Source organism: Oncorhynchus kisutch, linkage group LG5, assembly GCF_002021735.2.
Source record: "Oncorhynchus kisutch isolate 150728-3 linkage group LG5, Okis_V2, whole genome shotgun sequence".
NCBI classification, from domain to species: Eukaryota; Metazoa; Chordata; class Actinopteri; order Salmoniformes; family Salmonidae; genus Oncorhynchus; species Oncorhynchus kisutch.
In genome coordinates, this window is record NC_034178.2 from 73,126,140 (window position 1) to 73,142,599 (window position 16,460).

Below are 16,460 nucleotides of genomic sequence, written 5' to 3' on the forward strand. Positions count from 1 at the left end.
TGAGACAGCTAGTTCATGATATTCAGGAGCTGTCTTCGAGACAGCTAGTCAATGATATGAACTGTCTTCGAGACAGCTAGTTAATGATATGAACTGTCTTTGAGACAGCTAGTTAATGATATTCAGGAGCTGTCTTCGAGACAGCTAGTTAAAGACATTCAGGAGCTTAGTTAATGATTTTCAGGAGCTGTCTTCGAGACAGCTAGTTAATGATATGAACGGTCTTCGAGACAGCTAGTTAAAGACATTCAGGAGCTGTCTTCGAGACAGCTAGTTAATCATTTTCAGGAGCTGTCTTCGAGACAGCTAGTTAATGACATTCAGGAGCTGTATTCGAGACAGCTAGTTAATCATTTTCAGGAGCTTTCTTCGAGACAGCTAATGAATGACATTCAGGAGCTGTCTTCGAGACAGCTAGTTAATCATTTTCAGGAGCTGTCTTCGAGACAGCTAGTTAATGACATTCAGGAGCTGTCTTCGAGACAGCTAGTTAATCATTTTCAGGAGCTGTCTTCGAGACAGCTTGTTAATGTTATTCAGGAGCTGTCTTTGAGACAGCTAGTTAATCATTTTCAGGAGCCGTCTTCGAGACAGCTAGTTAATGATATTCAGGAACTGTCTTAGAGACAGCTAGTTAATCATTTTCAGGAGCTGTCTTCGAGACAGCTAGTTAATGACATTCAGGAGCTGTCTTTGAGACAGCTAGTTAATCATTTTCAGGAGCTGTCTTCGAGACAGCTAGTTAAAGACATTCAGGAACTGTCTTAGAGACAGCTAGTTAATCATTTTCAGGAGCTGTCTTCGAGACAGCTAGTTAATGACATTCAGGAGCTGTCTTTGAGACAGCTAGTTAATCATTTTTAGGAGCTGTCTTCGAGACAGCTAGTTAAAGACATTCGGGAGCTGTCTTCGAGACAGCTAGTTAATGATTTTCAGGAGCTGTCTTCGAGACAGCTAGTTAATGATATGAACTGTCTTCGAGACAGCTAGTTAAAGACATTCAGGAGCTGTCTTCGAGACAGCTAGTTAATCATTTTCAGGAGCTGTCTTCGAGACAGCTAGTTAATGACATTCAGGAGCTGTATTCGAGACAGCTAGTTAATCATTTTCAGGAGCTGTCTTCGAGACAGCTAGTTAATGACATTCAGGAGCTGTCTTCGAGACAGCTAGTTAATGATATGAACTGTCTTCGAGACAGCTAGTTAAAGACATTCAGGAGCTGTCTTCGAGACAGCTAGTTAATCATTTTCAGGAGCTGTCTTCGAGACAGCTAGTTAATGACATTCAGGAGCTGTATTCGAGACAGCTAGTTAATCATTTTCAGGAGTTGTCTTCGAGACAGCTAGTTAATGACATTCAGGAGCTGTCTTTGAGACAGCTAATCAATCATTTTCAGGAGCCGTCTTCGAGACAGCTAGTTAATGATATTCAGGAACTGTCTTAGAGACAGCTAGTTAATCATTTTCAGGAGCTGTCTTCGAGACAGCTAGTTAATGACATTCAGGAGCTGTCTTTGAGACAGCTAGTTAATCATTTTCAGGAGCTGTCTTCGAGACAGCTAGTTAAAGACATTCAGGAACTGTCTTAGAGACAGCTAGTTAATCATTTTCAGGAGCTGTCTTCGAGACAGCTTGTTAATGTTATTCAGGAGCTGTCTTTGAGACAGCTAGTTAATCATTTTCAGGAGCCGTCTTCGAGACAGCTAGTTAATGATATTCAGGAACTGTCTTAGAGACAGCTAGTTAATCATTTTCAGGAGCTGTCTTCGAGACAGCTAGTTAATGACATTCAGGAGCTGTCTTTGAGACAGCTAGTTAATCATTTTCAGGAGCTGTCTTCGAGACAGCTAGTTAAAGACATTCAGGAACTGTCTTAGAGACAGCTAGTTAATCATTTTCAGGAGCTGTCTTCGAGACAGCTTGTTAATGTTATTCAGGAGCTGTCTTTGAGACAGCTAGTTAATCATTTTCAGGAGCCGTCTTCGAGACAGCTAGTTAATGATATTCAGGAACTGTCTTAGAGACAGCTAGTTAATCATTTTCAGGAGCTGTCTTCGAGACAGCTAGTTAATGACATTCAGGAGCTGTCTTTGAGACAGCTAGTTAATCATTTTCAGGAGCTGTCTTCGAGACAGCTAGTTAATCATTTTCAGGAGCTGTCTTCGAGACAGCTTGTTAATGTTATTCAGGAGCTGTCTTCGAGACAGCTAGTTAATGATTTTCAGGAGCTGTCTTCGAGACAGCTAGTTAATGATTTTCAGGAGCTGTCTTCGAGACAGCTAGTTAAAGACATTCAGGAGCTGTCTTCGAGACAGCTAGTTAATGATTTTCAGGAGCTGTCTTCGAGACAGCTAGTTAATGATATGAACTGTCTTCGAGACAGCTAGTTAAAGAGTAGGTGTTACAGCGTTCATCGTAGTTGACAGGTCACAGTAAAGTTACACTCCAATGGCCTCTCCTGTCAGAATCTGATTATTTCTAAATAACATTCCAGTAAAGTAATGAGAGTGTCACCCGAGACCTTGGTAGAAGATTTATCAATTCTAGAGGGGAAGAAAACAACAACATCTCTTATTTCATACATAAGCCTGGCACACTGCCCTGTGCGCCAAATACCCAAAACAGAGAAAGAATGGTTTTGGAAAAAGCAGACGGATACCAATCAATGAAGACAACAATGAAAGCGGCCCCTCCCTCACCGTTAACATCGTCTACCATAATGGCATCGTCATGGTTCAGGGGTCAGAAAGCAGCGTGGGAAGACTTCTGGTCCCTCAGAGGAGAAACAAAAAGGAGTAACAAGCCTCTCCTCATAGGAGAGGAGAAACAACCCAGGACAAGACCACTTAAAGCCTCTCCAAAGACTACAACCCAGAAGAAGACCACTCCAAGCCTCTCCTCAGAGGAGAAGAGAAACAACCCAGAAGAAGACCACTCAAAGCCTCTCCTCAGAGGAGAGGAGAAACAACCCAGGAGAAGACCACTCAAAGCCTCTCCTCAAAGGAGAGGAGAAACAACCCAGGAGAAGACCACTTAAAGCCTCTCAAAAGACCACAACCCAGGAGAAGACCACTCCAAGCCCTGATAGCAGCACCATCGCTCTAAGCCTCTCCACAGACCACAACCCAGGAGAAGACCACTCCAAGCTCTGATATCAGCACCATCGCTCTAAGCCTCTCCACAGACCACAACCCAGGAGAAGACCACTCCAAGCCTCTCCACAGACCACAACCCAGGAGAAGACCACTCCAAGCTCTGATATCAGCACCATCTCCAAGACTCTCCTCTAACAAAAAATGACTCAGACACAGAAATCCTTGACCTGCCGACATGAGAGGAGAGGCAGTCAACAGCAGGCAGAGGAGACCAGTATGGTGTATCAGGTGAAATAGCAGCACAGTGAGCTACAGTCAGCCATTAGAGACCTGAAGGAGGACAACCAGATAACCTAACTAGAATTAATGATAGTTTAAATAGTGTTTTTTTTATTTTTTATTCCCATGACCTGTTATAACACATTGGTCCACAAATCAAGCATTCTACATTTACATGTTAGTCATTTAGCAGATGCTCTTATGCAGAGCAACTTACAGAAGCAATTAGGGATAAGTTCCTTGCTCAAGGGTACATTGGCAGGTTTGTCACCTAGTCGGCTCGGGGAGAGCATCTTTTCAGTTACTGGCCAAACACTCTTAATTGCTAGGCTAACTGCAGCCCTATAACACATCCTAAAGAAATATTTAAAACATCCTTAAGTTTAAGTAGCTGGAACAACCTCTGACGTCGGAATGAGACCAAGGTGCAGCGTGGTGAGCGTACATAACTTTTTTTATTTGTTAAATGTTGCCAACAAAACAAGAAACAATGAAACGACCGTGAAGCTTACGAGGGCCATAGTGCCACAAACAAAGTCAACTTCCCACAAAGGCAGGTAGGAAAAAGGCTGCCTAAGTATGGTTCTCAATCAGAGACAACCGGCCAAACACAAAGAAATAGAACAACCTAGAAAACAAAACATAGAATGCCCACCCAAATCACACCCTGACCAAAAATAGAGACATAAAAAGGCTCTCTCAGACGTGAAAAGCACAAACACTGACTTTTTACATAATATTAATATTGCTATGTTTATGTATTTATTGTTTGTGATATCCAACTGGTAGTTAGTCTTGCCCCATCGCTGCACCTCCCCTATGGACTCGGGAGAGGCGAAGGTCGAGAGCCATGCGTCCTCCGAAACACGACCCTGCCAAACCGCACTGCTTCTTGACACACTGCTTCGCTTAATGCGGAAGGCAGCCGCACCAATGTGTTGGAGGAAACACCATTCAACTGGCGACCGAGTCAGCGTGCAATACGCCTGGCCCACCACAAGGAGTCACTAGAGCGCGATGGGACAAGGATATCCCGGCCGGCCAAACCCTCCCCTAATCTCCTCAACTACCCTCAAACCAATAAAATAGGCAAAACACACATGGATTTAGAAAACAAGGCAACGGTAAACGAGGCAACGGTAAATGAGGCAACGGTAAAAGAGGCAACGGTAAACGAGGCAACGGTAAACGAGGCAACGGTAAACGAGGCAACGGTAAACGAGGCAACGGTAAACGATGCAATGGTAAACGAGGCAACGGTAAACGAGGGAAAGGTAAACGAGGCAACGGTAAACGAGGCAACGGTAAACGAGGCAACGGTAAACGAGGCAACGGTAAACGAGGCAACGGTAAACGAGGCAACGGTAAACGAGGCAACGGTAAACGATGCGCAAGTGAACAACAGGTACAACTCTGATATAAAGTGTTTGTTTTTTCCCCACGGAATGTCACGTGTCAAATCAAATCAAACTTTATTTGTCACATGCGCCGAACACAACAAGTGTAGACTTCACGGTGAATGTTTACTTACAAGCCCTTAACCAACAGTGGAGTTCAAGAAGAGTTAAGAAAATATTTACCAAGTACACTAAAATAAAAAGTAATAGTAAAAAGTAACACAATAAGAATAACGAGCCTATATACAGGGGGGCACCGGTACTAAGTCTGTGTACAGGGGTTAGAGGTCATTTGTACATGTAGTCAGTACACTGGTAACAACCTAAGCACTATGAAACTTCTATCGGATCAAATCCCACGTAGAAAATAAGACATTAAATGTTTTTGTTAACCAAATTAGATTCTCTCTCATCGATCCTTCATACAAAAACTCTGTGCTTGATGAGGCGGGAAGAAAAACCCTCTCACTTCCCTTCTTCTTCTCTGGTGTCACTCACACATTTCAGTTCATTAACACAGCTCCCACGTTGGGACAATCAGGGTCATGTTTTTCTAAATGCTGGATCTCTATGGCAAGACGTATGTTCACCCACGTTGCCTGAGATGTCACGTGTGACTAATGGACGGACAGAGACCGATCCACAGTCCCTTCCCCAATCAGGACATGTACCTGTGTGCCATTTTATATGACTCCTTAAAACTGCCCCCCACATAATAGAAGGTCTGAATATTCCGTTAGAGATATTCCATGTTCTCTTCTGATCTCAGAGAGAGAGAGGAGAGAGAGGAGAGAGAGACAAAGAGAGAGACAGAGAGAAAGACAGAGAGAGAGACAGAGAGACAAAGAGAGAGACAGAGAGAAAGACAGAGAGAGAGACAGAGAGAGAGGAGAGAGTGAGAGAGAGAGAGAGAGAGAGTGAGACAGAGAGAGAGAGAGAGACAGAGAGAGTCAGAGAGAGAGAGAGACAGAGAGAGTGAGACAGAGAGAGAGAGAGAGAGAGAGAGACCGAGAGAGAGACCGAGAGAGACAGAGAGTCAGAGAGAGAGACAGAGAGTCAGAGAGAGAGAGAGAGAGAGAGACAGAGAGAGAGAGAGAGAGACAGAGAGAGAGAGAGAGAGACAGAGAGTCAGAGAGAGAGAGAGAGAGAGAGAGAGACAGAGAGAGAGAGAGGAGAGAGAGTGAGAGAGACAGAGAGGAGAGAGAGAGGAGAGAGAGAGTGAGAGAGACAGAGAGAGAAAAAAAAATCATCCACTAATCTGCACCTGTCAGCTGGTACGGTGTCCCTGAATGGCCAAAATACACCAAACCAGATGCTATTATTACAACGTCCAAACTAGAAACGGCTGAATATCTGGCAGCAGGAACATTCTTCTCATCGTTTTGGCTGAAATTTGTTGAAAAGTTATTTAGAGGTGAGATTACAAACTAGGTCAACATCAAAAACACCAAACACCAGTAGCATGATTTTATTAGAAGGCCTAAATCCTGATCTGACCATAAAAACATTGTGATGACCACAGATATGTGAGGAGAGGGAAGAATGAGAGAGGAAGAGAAGAGGGAATGGTCCCTAAGAGCTGACTAGTTAAACGACAGGAAGGATTTAGGAGATTTTAGCTCAACTGTTAAAAAGACAGGAATTTCCTCTCTTTCTTCCTGCTCTCTCGCTCCCTCTCCTTGTCTCCCTCTCTGGCTCTCTCCCTTAACTTTTACAACTAGTTCTCTACCAAACTCTCTCTCTCTCGTACTCTCTCTTTATCTCCCTCTCTCTCGTACTCTCTTTTTATCTCCCTCTCCCCCCCACCCCATTAACTTGTACAACTACCAAACCTATGACCCCTGCTTAACAGGCTCAGAGACCCCATGGCACTCATCATGCCTATCACATATGGAAGCAGCACAGTGTGTGTGTGTGTGTATATGTGTGTGTTTGTGTGTATTTGTGTGTGTACTCTCTGTCTGTCCTACACAGCTGTGTGCTCTAATTCTAAACATTCTCTCCAATTCTGGCTCAGAGCAGAACACTCTGGACTCAAGATGGAAGAACAGAGTGTGTGTGTGTCTTACCATGTGGTAACAGGAGGCTGGAGGCTCTGTACGCTCATGCATATGCATGAGAGTGTGTGTGTGTGTGTGTGTGTGTGTGTGTGTGTGTGAGAAAGAGAGACAGAGTGAGTGTATATGGGTGGGTCTTACCATGTTGTAGTTGACAATCTCAATGTGTGTGTGTGCTCGCATTCAGTGCATTTGGAAAGTATTCAGACCCCTTGACTTTTTCCACATTTTATATACAGTGGGGAGAACAAGTATTTGATACACTGCCGATTTTGCAGGTTTTCCTACTTACAAAGCATGTAGAGGTCTGTAATTTTTATCATAGGTACACTTCAACTGTGAGAGACGGAATCTAAAACAAAACTCCAGAAAATCACATTGTATGATTTTTAAGTAACTAATTAGCATTTTATTGCATGACATCAGTATTTGATACATCAGAAAAGCAGAACTTAATATTTGGTACAGAAACCTTTGTTTGCAATTACAGAGATCTTACGTTTCCTGTAGTTCTTGACCAGGTTTTCACACACTGCAGCAGGGATTTTGGCCCACTCCTCCATACAGACCTTCTCCAGATCCTTCAGGTTTTGGGGCTGTCACTGGGCAATACGGACTTTCACCTCCCTCCAAAGATTTTCTATTGGGTTCAGGTCTGGAGACTGGCTAGGCCACTACACGCTCCCCACTGTAAGCACGAGGAGTTGGCTCAGGTCTCCTACCTGACTCAGCCAATCTCCTCATGTGCCCCCTCCCCCAAAAATGATTGGGGCTGCCTCTCGGGCTTCCGTGCTAGCCGTGTACCCTCATATCGTCTTCGTTCCTCTATTCTCCTGTATTTCTCCTACTTAGAACGGCGATACTCCCCAGGCTGCGTCCAGGGTCCTGCTCCATCTACTATTTCCTCCCATGTCCAGGATCCTTTTCCGTCCAAAATCTCCTCCCAAGTCCATAACGTCTGCTCCTCCCTTTCACGCTGCTCGGTCCTGGTTTGGTGGGTTATTCTGTCACGTTCGTCGTAACGATGAGACCAAGCCGCAGCGTGATTTGAGTACATTCTTCTTTTAAAAACACAAAGAACATTTAAACAAACTAACCAACCAAAAACAACAAAAAGACCGTGACGCTATAAACAACTAGTGCTGACATGCAACTACACATAGACAATAACCCACCAAACCAACATGGAAAATGGCAACCTAAATAGTATCCCCAATCAGAGACAACGATAAACAGCTGTCTCTGATTGGGAACCAATTCAGGCCACAATAGACCTACATTTACCTAGACAATACCAATAGATATACAAAAACCCCTAGAAAAGACCAAAAAACACAAACCACCCTCGTCACACCCCGACCTAACCAAGATAATAAAGAAAACAAAGATAACTAAGTGACACAAGCAAAGAGGCACTGAGTTTAATTTTTAAATTTTTAATTTTACCTTTATTTTACTAGGCAAGTCAGTTAAGAACAAATTCTTATTTTCAATGACGGCCTAGGAACAGTGGGTTAACTGCCTTGTTCAGGGGCAGAACGACAGATTTGTACCTTGTCAGCTCAGGGATTCGAACTTGCAACCTTTCGGTTACTAGTCCAACGCTCTAACCACTAGGCTACCCTGACGAAGGTAGGCCTTGAAATACATCCACAGCTCCACCTCCAAATGACTCAAATTATGTAAATTAGCCTATCAGAAGCTTCTAAAGCCATTATATAATTTCCTGGAATTTTCCAAGCTGTTTAAAGGCACAGTCAACTTAGTTTATGTAAACTTCTGACCCACTGGAATTGTGATACAGTGAATTATACGTGAAATAATCTGTCTGTAAACAATATTTGGAAAAATGAGTTGTGTCATGCACAAAGTAGATGTCCTAACCGACTTGCCAAAACTATAGTCTGTTAACAAGAATGTGTGGAGTGGTTGAAAAAACTAGTTTTAATGACTCCAAACTAATTGTATGTAAACTTCAGAATCTAACAACACAACAATTAATCTAAAGTACAATAAATAAAGTTGAACTTACTCGTTTTTTCACCACAAAGTATTTGATTTGCAAACTCATCACATTCATTTTTGTTTTCAGAACTCAGAAGTCGTCCCCTGATGTGGTTTAAACATTGTTGTGAACACAGAACATCTCATTTAGTTGTTTTTCCATTTATTTATTTTTTTAAACTGGAGGAAAACCAGAAATATTTGTGGGACCAAAAAAAAGGAAAAACGAAACAAAGAATTTGAGCGAATAACAGAATTAGGCGAAAGATTTGAATGTATTTTTTAAGTGAACCAACCAAAATGTTTTGCTATGTACTTTAGAGTGTGTCATCCTGCAGAACAGCATTTTGGGAAAAGTTGAGGTCAGGTCCAAAATTGTCTAAACTTCTTCCATTTCAGAATGATGGAGGCCACTGTGTTCTTGGGAACCTTCAATGCTGCAGAATTTTTTTTTGTACCCTTCCCCAGATCTGTGCCTCGACACAATCCTCTACGGACAATTCTTTAAACCTCATGGCTTGGTTTTTGCTCTGACATGCACTGTCAACTGTGGGACATTAAATAGATAAATGTGTGCCTTTCCAAATCATGTCCAAATCAATTGAATTTACCACAGGTGGACTCCAATCGAGATGTTTCAACAAGGATGATCAATGGAAACAGGACGCACCTGAGCTCCATTTCGAGTCTCATAGCAAAGGGTCTGAATATTTCTGTAAATAAGGTATTTCAACAAAAAATGTAAAGATATTTGCAAAAAAAACAACAGTTTTAGCTTTGTCATCATGAGGTATTGTGTGTAGATTGAATAGGAGAAACAAGTATTTAATCCATTTTAGGCTGTAGTGTAACTACATGTGGGAAAAGGCAAGAGGTCTGAATACTTTCCGAATGCACTGTGTGTGTGTGTGTGTGTGATTGTGTGATTGTGTGTGTGTGTGTGTGTGTGTGTTTGTGTGATTGTGTGTGTGTGTGTAGTGTATGTGTGTGTGTGTGTAGTGTGTGTGTGTGTAGTGTGTGTTTGTGTGATTGTGTGTGTGTGTGTGTGTGTGTTTGTGTGATTGTGTGTGAGTGTGTGTGTGTGTGTGTAGTGTGTGTGTGTGTGTGTGTGTGTGTAGTGTGTGTTTGTGTGATTGTGTGTGTGTGTGTTTGTGTGATTGTGTGTGTGTGTGTGTAGTGTATGTGTGTGTGTGTGTGTGTGTGTGTGTAGTGTGTGTTTGTGTGATTTTGTGTGTGTGTAGTGTGTGTGTGTAGTGTGTGTGTGTGTGTGTGTGTTTGTGTGATTGTGTGTGTGTGTGTGTGTGTGTGTGTGTGTGTGTGTGTGTGTGTGTGTGTGTGTGTGTGTGTGTGTGTGTGTGTGTGTGTGTGTGTGTGTGTGTGTGTGTGTGTGTGTGTCTTACCATGTTGTAGTTGACGATCTCCTGCAGGCTCTCCCCACACTTCTCCAGACACTCCTAGAGACACAGGGAGACCTTCAGGTTACACATATGACTGTAGTGAGTTGATGTTCACTTCACAGATCATCACTGAGATTCATGCTACTCCGACAGCTAGCAGGCTTGTACAGGAAGTTCAATTCAATATATTGAAAAAACATTTCTGTGGGAAGCAGTAAAGAAGGTCTCAGATCTCTCTCATGAATCTCTCCTAATATCTTCACGTCTATATTTCACCAGCTAGGGGGGAAGATGGTCTCGGTCTGGACAATGCTGTTTATATTTCAACTGTTATTGTTGAAGAGGGGACATTTTAAGGAATGTAGAGACTAGAGGAATGTGGTGAAGTATCTCTATTTCAGACATCCTCTACTCTACTCCACTCTACCTCCACTCTAATCTACCTCCACTCTAATCTACCTCCACTCTAATCTACCTCCACTCTAATATACCTCCACTCTACCTCCACTCTAATATACCTCCACTCTACTCCACTCTACCCCCACTCTAACTCTAACTCCACTCTAACTCCACTCTAACTCCACTCTAACTCCAATCTAACTCTACTTAAACTCCACTCTAACTCTACCTCCACTCTAACTCTACTCTAACTCTAACTCCACTCTAACTCTACCTCCACTCTACATCTAACTAGACTCTAACACTACCTCCACTCTAACTCTACCTCCACTCTAACTCTACTCTAACTCCACTCTACCTCCACTCTAACTCTACTCTACCTCCACTCTACTCTACCTCCACTCTAACTCCACCTCCACTATAACTCCACTCTACCTCTACTCTACCTCCACTCTAACTCCACCTCCACTCTAACTCCACTCTACCTCTACTCTACCTCCACTCTAATTCTACCTGCACTCTAACTCCACTCTAACTCTACCTCCACTCTAACTCTACTCTAACTCTACCTCCACTCTACCTCCACTCTAACTCCACTCCACCTCCACTCTAACTCCACTCTAACGCTACTCTACCTCCACTCTAACTCCACTCTACCTCCACTCTACCTCCACTCTACTCTACCTCCACCTCCACTCTACCTCCACTCTACAACCACTCCAACTCCACTCTAACTCCACTCTAACTCCCCTCTAACTTCAATATTGGTTTCATCAGACCAGAGAATCTTGTTTCTCACGGTCTGAGAGTCCTTTACGTGCCTTTTGGCAAACTCCAAAGGGGCTGTCATGTGCCTTTTTACTGAGGAGTGGCTTCCGTCTGGCCACTCTACCATAAAGACCTGATTGGTGGAGTGCTGCAGAGATGGTTGTCCTTATGGAAGGTTCTCCCATCTCCACAGAGAAACTCTCGAGCCTGATGGCTCAGTTTGGCCAGGCGGCCAGCTCTAGCAAGAGTCTTGCAGGTTCTAAACTTCTTCCATTTATGAATGATGGAGGCCACTGTGTTCTTGGGAACCTTCAATGCAGCAGAAATGTTTTGGTACCCTTCCCCAGATCTGTGCCTCGACACAATCCTGTCTCTGAGGATTCCTTCGACCTCATGTCTTGGTTTTTGCTCTGTCATGCACTGTCAACTGTGGTACCTTTATATAGACATATTTCTTTTTAAATCTTCCCGGCGTGAAATCGTTCTGATTGTGTTGTGACGTCATGTGGTTGTAATATTTGTGTAGTAGCAGGGTACTTACAGAGATCATTTCTTCCTTCTTGCACTGCTGAGACAAGTCTTTGATGCCGTTGACAAACAGTTTGTTGGCGCTTACGTACGCCCTGCCCGCCTCGATCATACCGCTACATAACTTCACCAGCTAGGAGAAGGAGGGAGAGAGAGAGAGAAATATAGGTTTGGGTTATTCAGTTTGAGTCGGCCATTTAAAAGTATTGAGAGGGTATTCAGGTATTGTAGCTCAAACCCAGTGTCAATGTGTTGTGTTGTGTAGTAAATATGTTGTGTTGTAAATATGTTGTGTAGTAAATGTGTTGTGTACAAAGCTGTCATCAAGGCAAAGGGTGGCTACTATGAAGAATCTCAAATCTCAAATATATTTTGATATGTTGAACACTTTTTTTTCTAGTTTCTACATGATTCCATATGTGTTATTTCATAGTTTCAATGTCTTCACTATTATTCTACAATATAGAAAACTGTAAAAATATATTTGTTTAAAACTGAATGAGTCCAAACTGTTGACTGGTACTGTAGGTGGGTAAACTCTGATCACTGTTCGCGCTGAATAAATAAACGCTCCCTATACTTTCAATGCACTGCCTCTGGTTCTCAAATCAAGTCCTGGGGACCCAAAGGATATTTTAGTTTTTGCCCTAGTACTACACACCTGATTCAAATCCTCAAAGCTGTGTAGTGCTGGGGAACCCCCCCCCCCCCCCCCCCCGAACCCTCCCCCCCCCCCCCGAACCCTCCCCCCGAAATGTGCACCTCTTTGGGTCCCCGGGACCAGGATTGAGAACGACTGAAATAAGGGAATAAGGGTGACATTTGGAAGAGAGGTCTTTCCAGGTCTAGTCATCTGAATGAAGGATCGCAGTGCAAATTCATGACCCGGAAATGATCTGTCCATAAATAACTGCTCTCTCTCTCTCTCTCTCCATTAGACACGTTTGGTGGAGGAGGAATAATGATCTGGGGATGTTCTTCATGATTCAGTCTAGGCCCCTTAGTCTAGACTGGGCTAAGGGAAATGTCTACCTTTGGGTCCCCGGGACCAGGTTTGAGAACCAGTGCACTAGACCACTGGAGTTGACCATGGGAAGGAGCTCGACTCACCTCCTAAAACATGACTGAAAGGAGCCCAGAGTTAAACAGAGCTAATCGCACTGATGGTGACCCTTCTGTCTGACCCCAGAGGAAGGTCACACTCAGAGATGGGATTTAAGGTCAGAGGGTAAGGGGTCATGATCCCTGGAGCTGAAATAATGCAGGAGGGGGCAGATGGGGACAATGACTGCTGGCCATACTGGTGGTTTAGTTGGTTAGTTAGAGTCTAACTAATGCTCTAACTAACCAACTAAACCACCACTATGACTTAATTAAAGCTACATTCGGGTATCCGGGAATCTGACTTCAATCTTTAATCTGTGATTAGTCACAGAAACAGACATGGTTTGGTGAATCATGTTAAAACAAGATGGCGGCAGCGTAGCCTCGTGGTTAAGAGTGTTGGACCACTAACTGAAAAGTTGCAAGAACGGATCCCCCGAGCTGACATGGGAAAAATCTGTCGTTCTGCCCCTGAACAAGGCAGTTAACCCACTGTTCCTAGGCCGTCATTGTAAATAAGAATTTGTTCTTAACTGACTTGCCTAGTTATATAAAAGTTAAATAAATAAATAAAAACTAGGGTTGCGGTGTTCATTCAATGGGGGCTGGTGTGTTGAGTGTCTGAGGGACGTAAATGCGTGTGTGTGTTTACATTCTATATCCTAGTAGCACAACGAGCTGTTTGATGCTTTCCCTATCTAAGTCACCTTGAGGGTGGTTTGACCTTCTTCATACAGCGCTAGCTTCAGCTGCATGCCTTCATCCAGTAACTGTCAGTAATAACTTAGATGTTACTTCTAATAGAATAGGAGAGAGAGAGAGACAGAGAAACAGAGAGAGAGAGAAACAGAGAGAGAGAGAGAGAAACAGAGAGAGAGAGAGAGAAACAGAGAGAGAGAGACAGAGAAACAGAGAGAGAGACAGAGAAACAGCGAGAGAGAGAGAGACAGAGAGACAGAGAGAGAGAGAGACAGAGAAACAGAGAGAGAGAGAGAAAGAGAGAGCGAGAGAGGGAGATAGAGAGAGAAACAGAGAGAGAGAAAGACAGAGAGACAGAGAGAGAGAAAGACAAAGAGACAGAGAGAGAGACAGAGAGACAGAGAGAGAGAGAGACAGAGAAACAGAGAGAGAAACAGAGAGAGAGAGAGAGAGAGAGAGAGAGAAACAGAGAGAGAGAGAGAGAGAAACAGAGAGAGACAGAGAGACACAGAGAGAGAGAGAGAGAGAGAGACAGAGAGAGAGAGAGACAGAATCCTATACATCAAATGGTCCATGATTACACTCTGTACAGACGGTTGTTGAGTGTGTAAAATTTAAAAAAGTGTAGGAGGGGAAATGGGTCTATAGTAAATCAAATCAAATGATATTTGTCACATGCGCCTAATACAACATTTCACCTTACAGTGAAATGCTTACTTACAAAGCCCTTAACCAACAATGCAGTTTTAAGAAAAATTGTGTTAAGAAAGTATTTACTAAAATAAACTGAAGTGTAAGAAAGAAATGAGACAGAGACAGAATCCGTCACAGAACCCATTTCCCTTTATGGTTGTGAGGTCCTGGGGGTCCGCTCACCAACCAAATTGAGACTCTGCATGCAGAATCCTGGGTAAATATCCTCAGCGTACAACGTAAAACACCAAATAATACATGCAGAGCAGAATCAGGTCGATGAGGTGGAAACTGAGATGCACTTCCTAACCTTCCTAACCTAACCTCAATTTACACAGATCCACAAAGAATTCAAAAACACACCCGATTTTGATAAACTCCCATATCTACTGGGTGAAATTCCACAGTGTGCCATCACAGCAGCAAGATTTGTGACCTGTTGCCGCAAGAAAAGGGCAACCAGTGAAGAACAAACACCATTATAAATACAACCCATATTTATGCTTATTTATTTTCCCTTTTGTATTTGCACATCGTTACAACACTGTATATAGACATAATATGACATTTGTAATGTCAGAGACAGGGTCAGGGACAGAGACAGGGTCAGGGTCAGGGACAGAGACAGGGTCAGGGACAGAGACAGGGTCAGGGACAGGGTCAGGGAAAGAGACATGGTCAGGGACAGAGACAGGGTCAGGGACAGAGACAGGGTCAGGGACAGAGACAGGGTCAGGGACATGGTCAGTCATATAGAGAGCGTTAGGGACAGAGACAGAGACAGGGTCAGGGACAGAGACAGGGTCAGGGACAGAGACATGGTCAGGGACAGAGACAGGGACATGGTCAGTCATAGAGAGAGGGACAGAGACAGAGACAGGGTCAGGGACAGGGTCAGTCATAGAGACAGGGACAGGGACAGAGACAGGGACAGGGTCAGTCATAGAGACAGGGTCAGGGACAGGGACAGGGACAGGGTCAGGGACAGAGACAGAAACTTGGTCAGAGACAGAGACATGGTCAGGGACAAAGACAGAGACATGGTCAGGGACAGAGACAGGGTCAGGGACAGAGACAGAGTCAGGGACAGAGACAGGGACAGAGACATGGTCAGGGACAGAGACAGGATCAGGGACAGGGACAGAGACAGAAACATGGTCAGGGACAGAGACAGAAACATGGTCAGGGACAGAGACAGGGACAGGGTCAGAGACATGGTCAGGGACAGAGACAGAGACATGGTCAGGGACAGAGACATGGTCAGGGACATGGACATAGACATGGTCAGAGACAGAGACATGGTCAGGGACAGAGACAGAGACATGGTCAGGGACAGAGACAGAGACATGGACAGAGACAGAGACATGGTCAGGGACAGAGACAGAAACATGGTCAGAGACAGAGACATGGTCAGGGACAGAGACATGGTCAGGGACAGAGACAGAGACATGGTCAGGGACAGAGACAGGGTCAGAGACATGGTCAGGGACAGAGACAGGATCAGGGACAGGGACAGAGACAGAGACATGGTCAGGGACAGAGACATGGTCAGGGACAGAGACAGGGTCAGGGACAGAGACAGGGTCAGGGACAGAGACAGGGTCAGGGACATGGTCAGTCATATAGAGAGCGTTAGGGACAGAGACAGAGACAGGGTCAGGGACAGAGACAGGGTCAGGGACAGAGACAGGGTCAGGGACAGAGACATGGTCAGGGACAGAGACAGGGACATGGTCAGTCATAGAGAGAGGGACAGAGACAGAGACAGGGTCAGGGACAGGGTCAGTCATAGAGACAGGGACAGGGACAGAGACAGGGACAGGGTCAGTCATAGAGACAGGGTCAGGGACAGGGACAGGGACAGGGTCAGGGACAGAGACAGAAACTTGGTCAGAGACAGAGACATGGTCAGGGACAAAGACAGAGACATGGTCAGGGACAGAGACAGGGTCAGGGACAGAGACAGAGTCAGGGACAGAGACAGGGACAGAGACATGGTCAGGGACAGAGACAGGATCAGGGACAGGGACAGAGACAGGAT

At 44.3% G+C, this 16,460-nt stretch overlaps 1 protein-coding gene across 3 annotated transcripts in view; it reads right to left on the reverse strand.

Annotated features, from left to right (window-relative positions):
- Positions 1-16,460, reverse strand: part of LOC109891664 (arf-GAP with coiled-coil, ANK repeat and PH domain-containing protein 3) — a 156,627-nt gene that overhangs the window by 79,888 nt on the left and 60,279 nt on the right. For all 3 annotated transcript variants that reach the window (XM_031825776.1, XM_031825775.1, XM_031825777.1), the window contains exons 3-4: positions 11,937-12,056; positions 10,232-10,285 (exon numbers count right to left, since the gene is read on the reverse strand). In XM_031825776.1, coding sequence (XP_031681636.1) covers positions 10,232-10,285; positions 11,937-12,056 — 174 coding nt within the window. The remainder of the gene's footprint in view (positions 1-10,231; positions 10,286-11,936; positions 12,057-16,460) is intronic.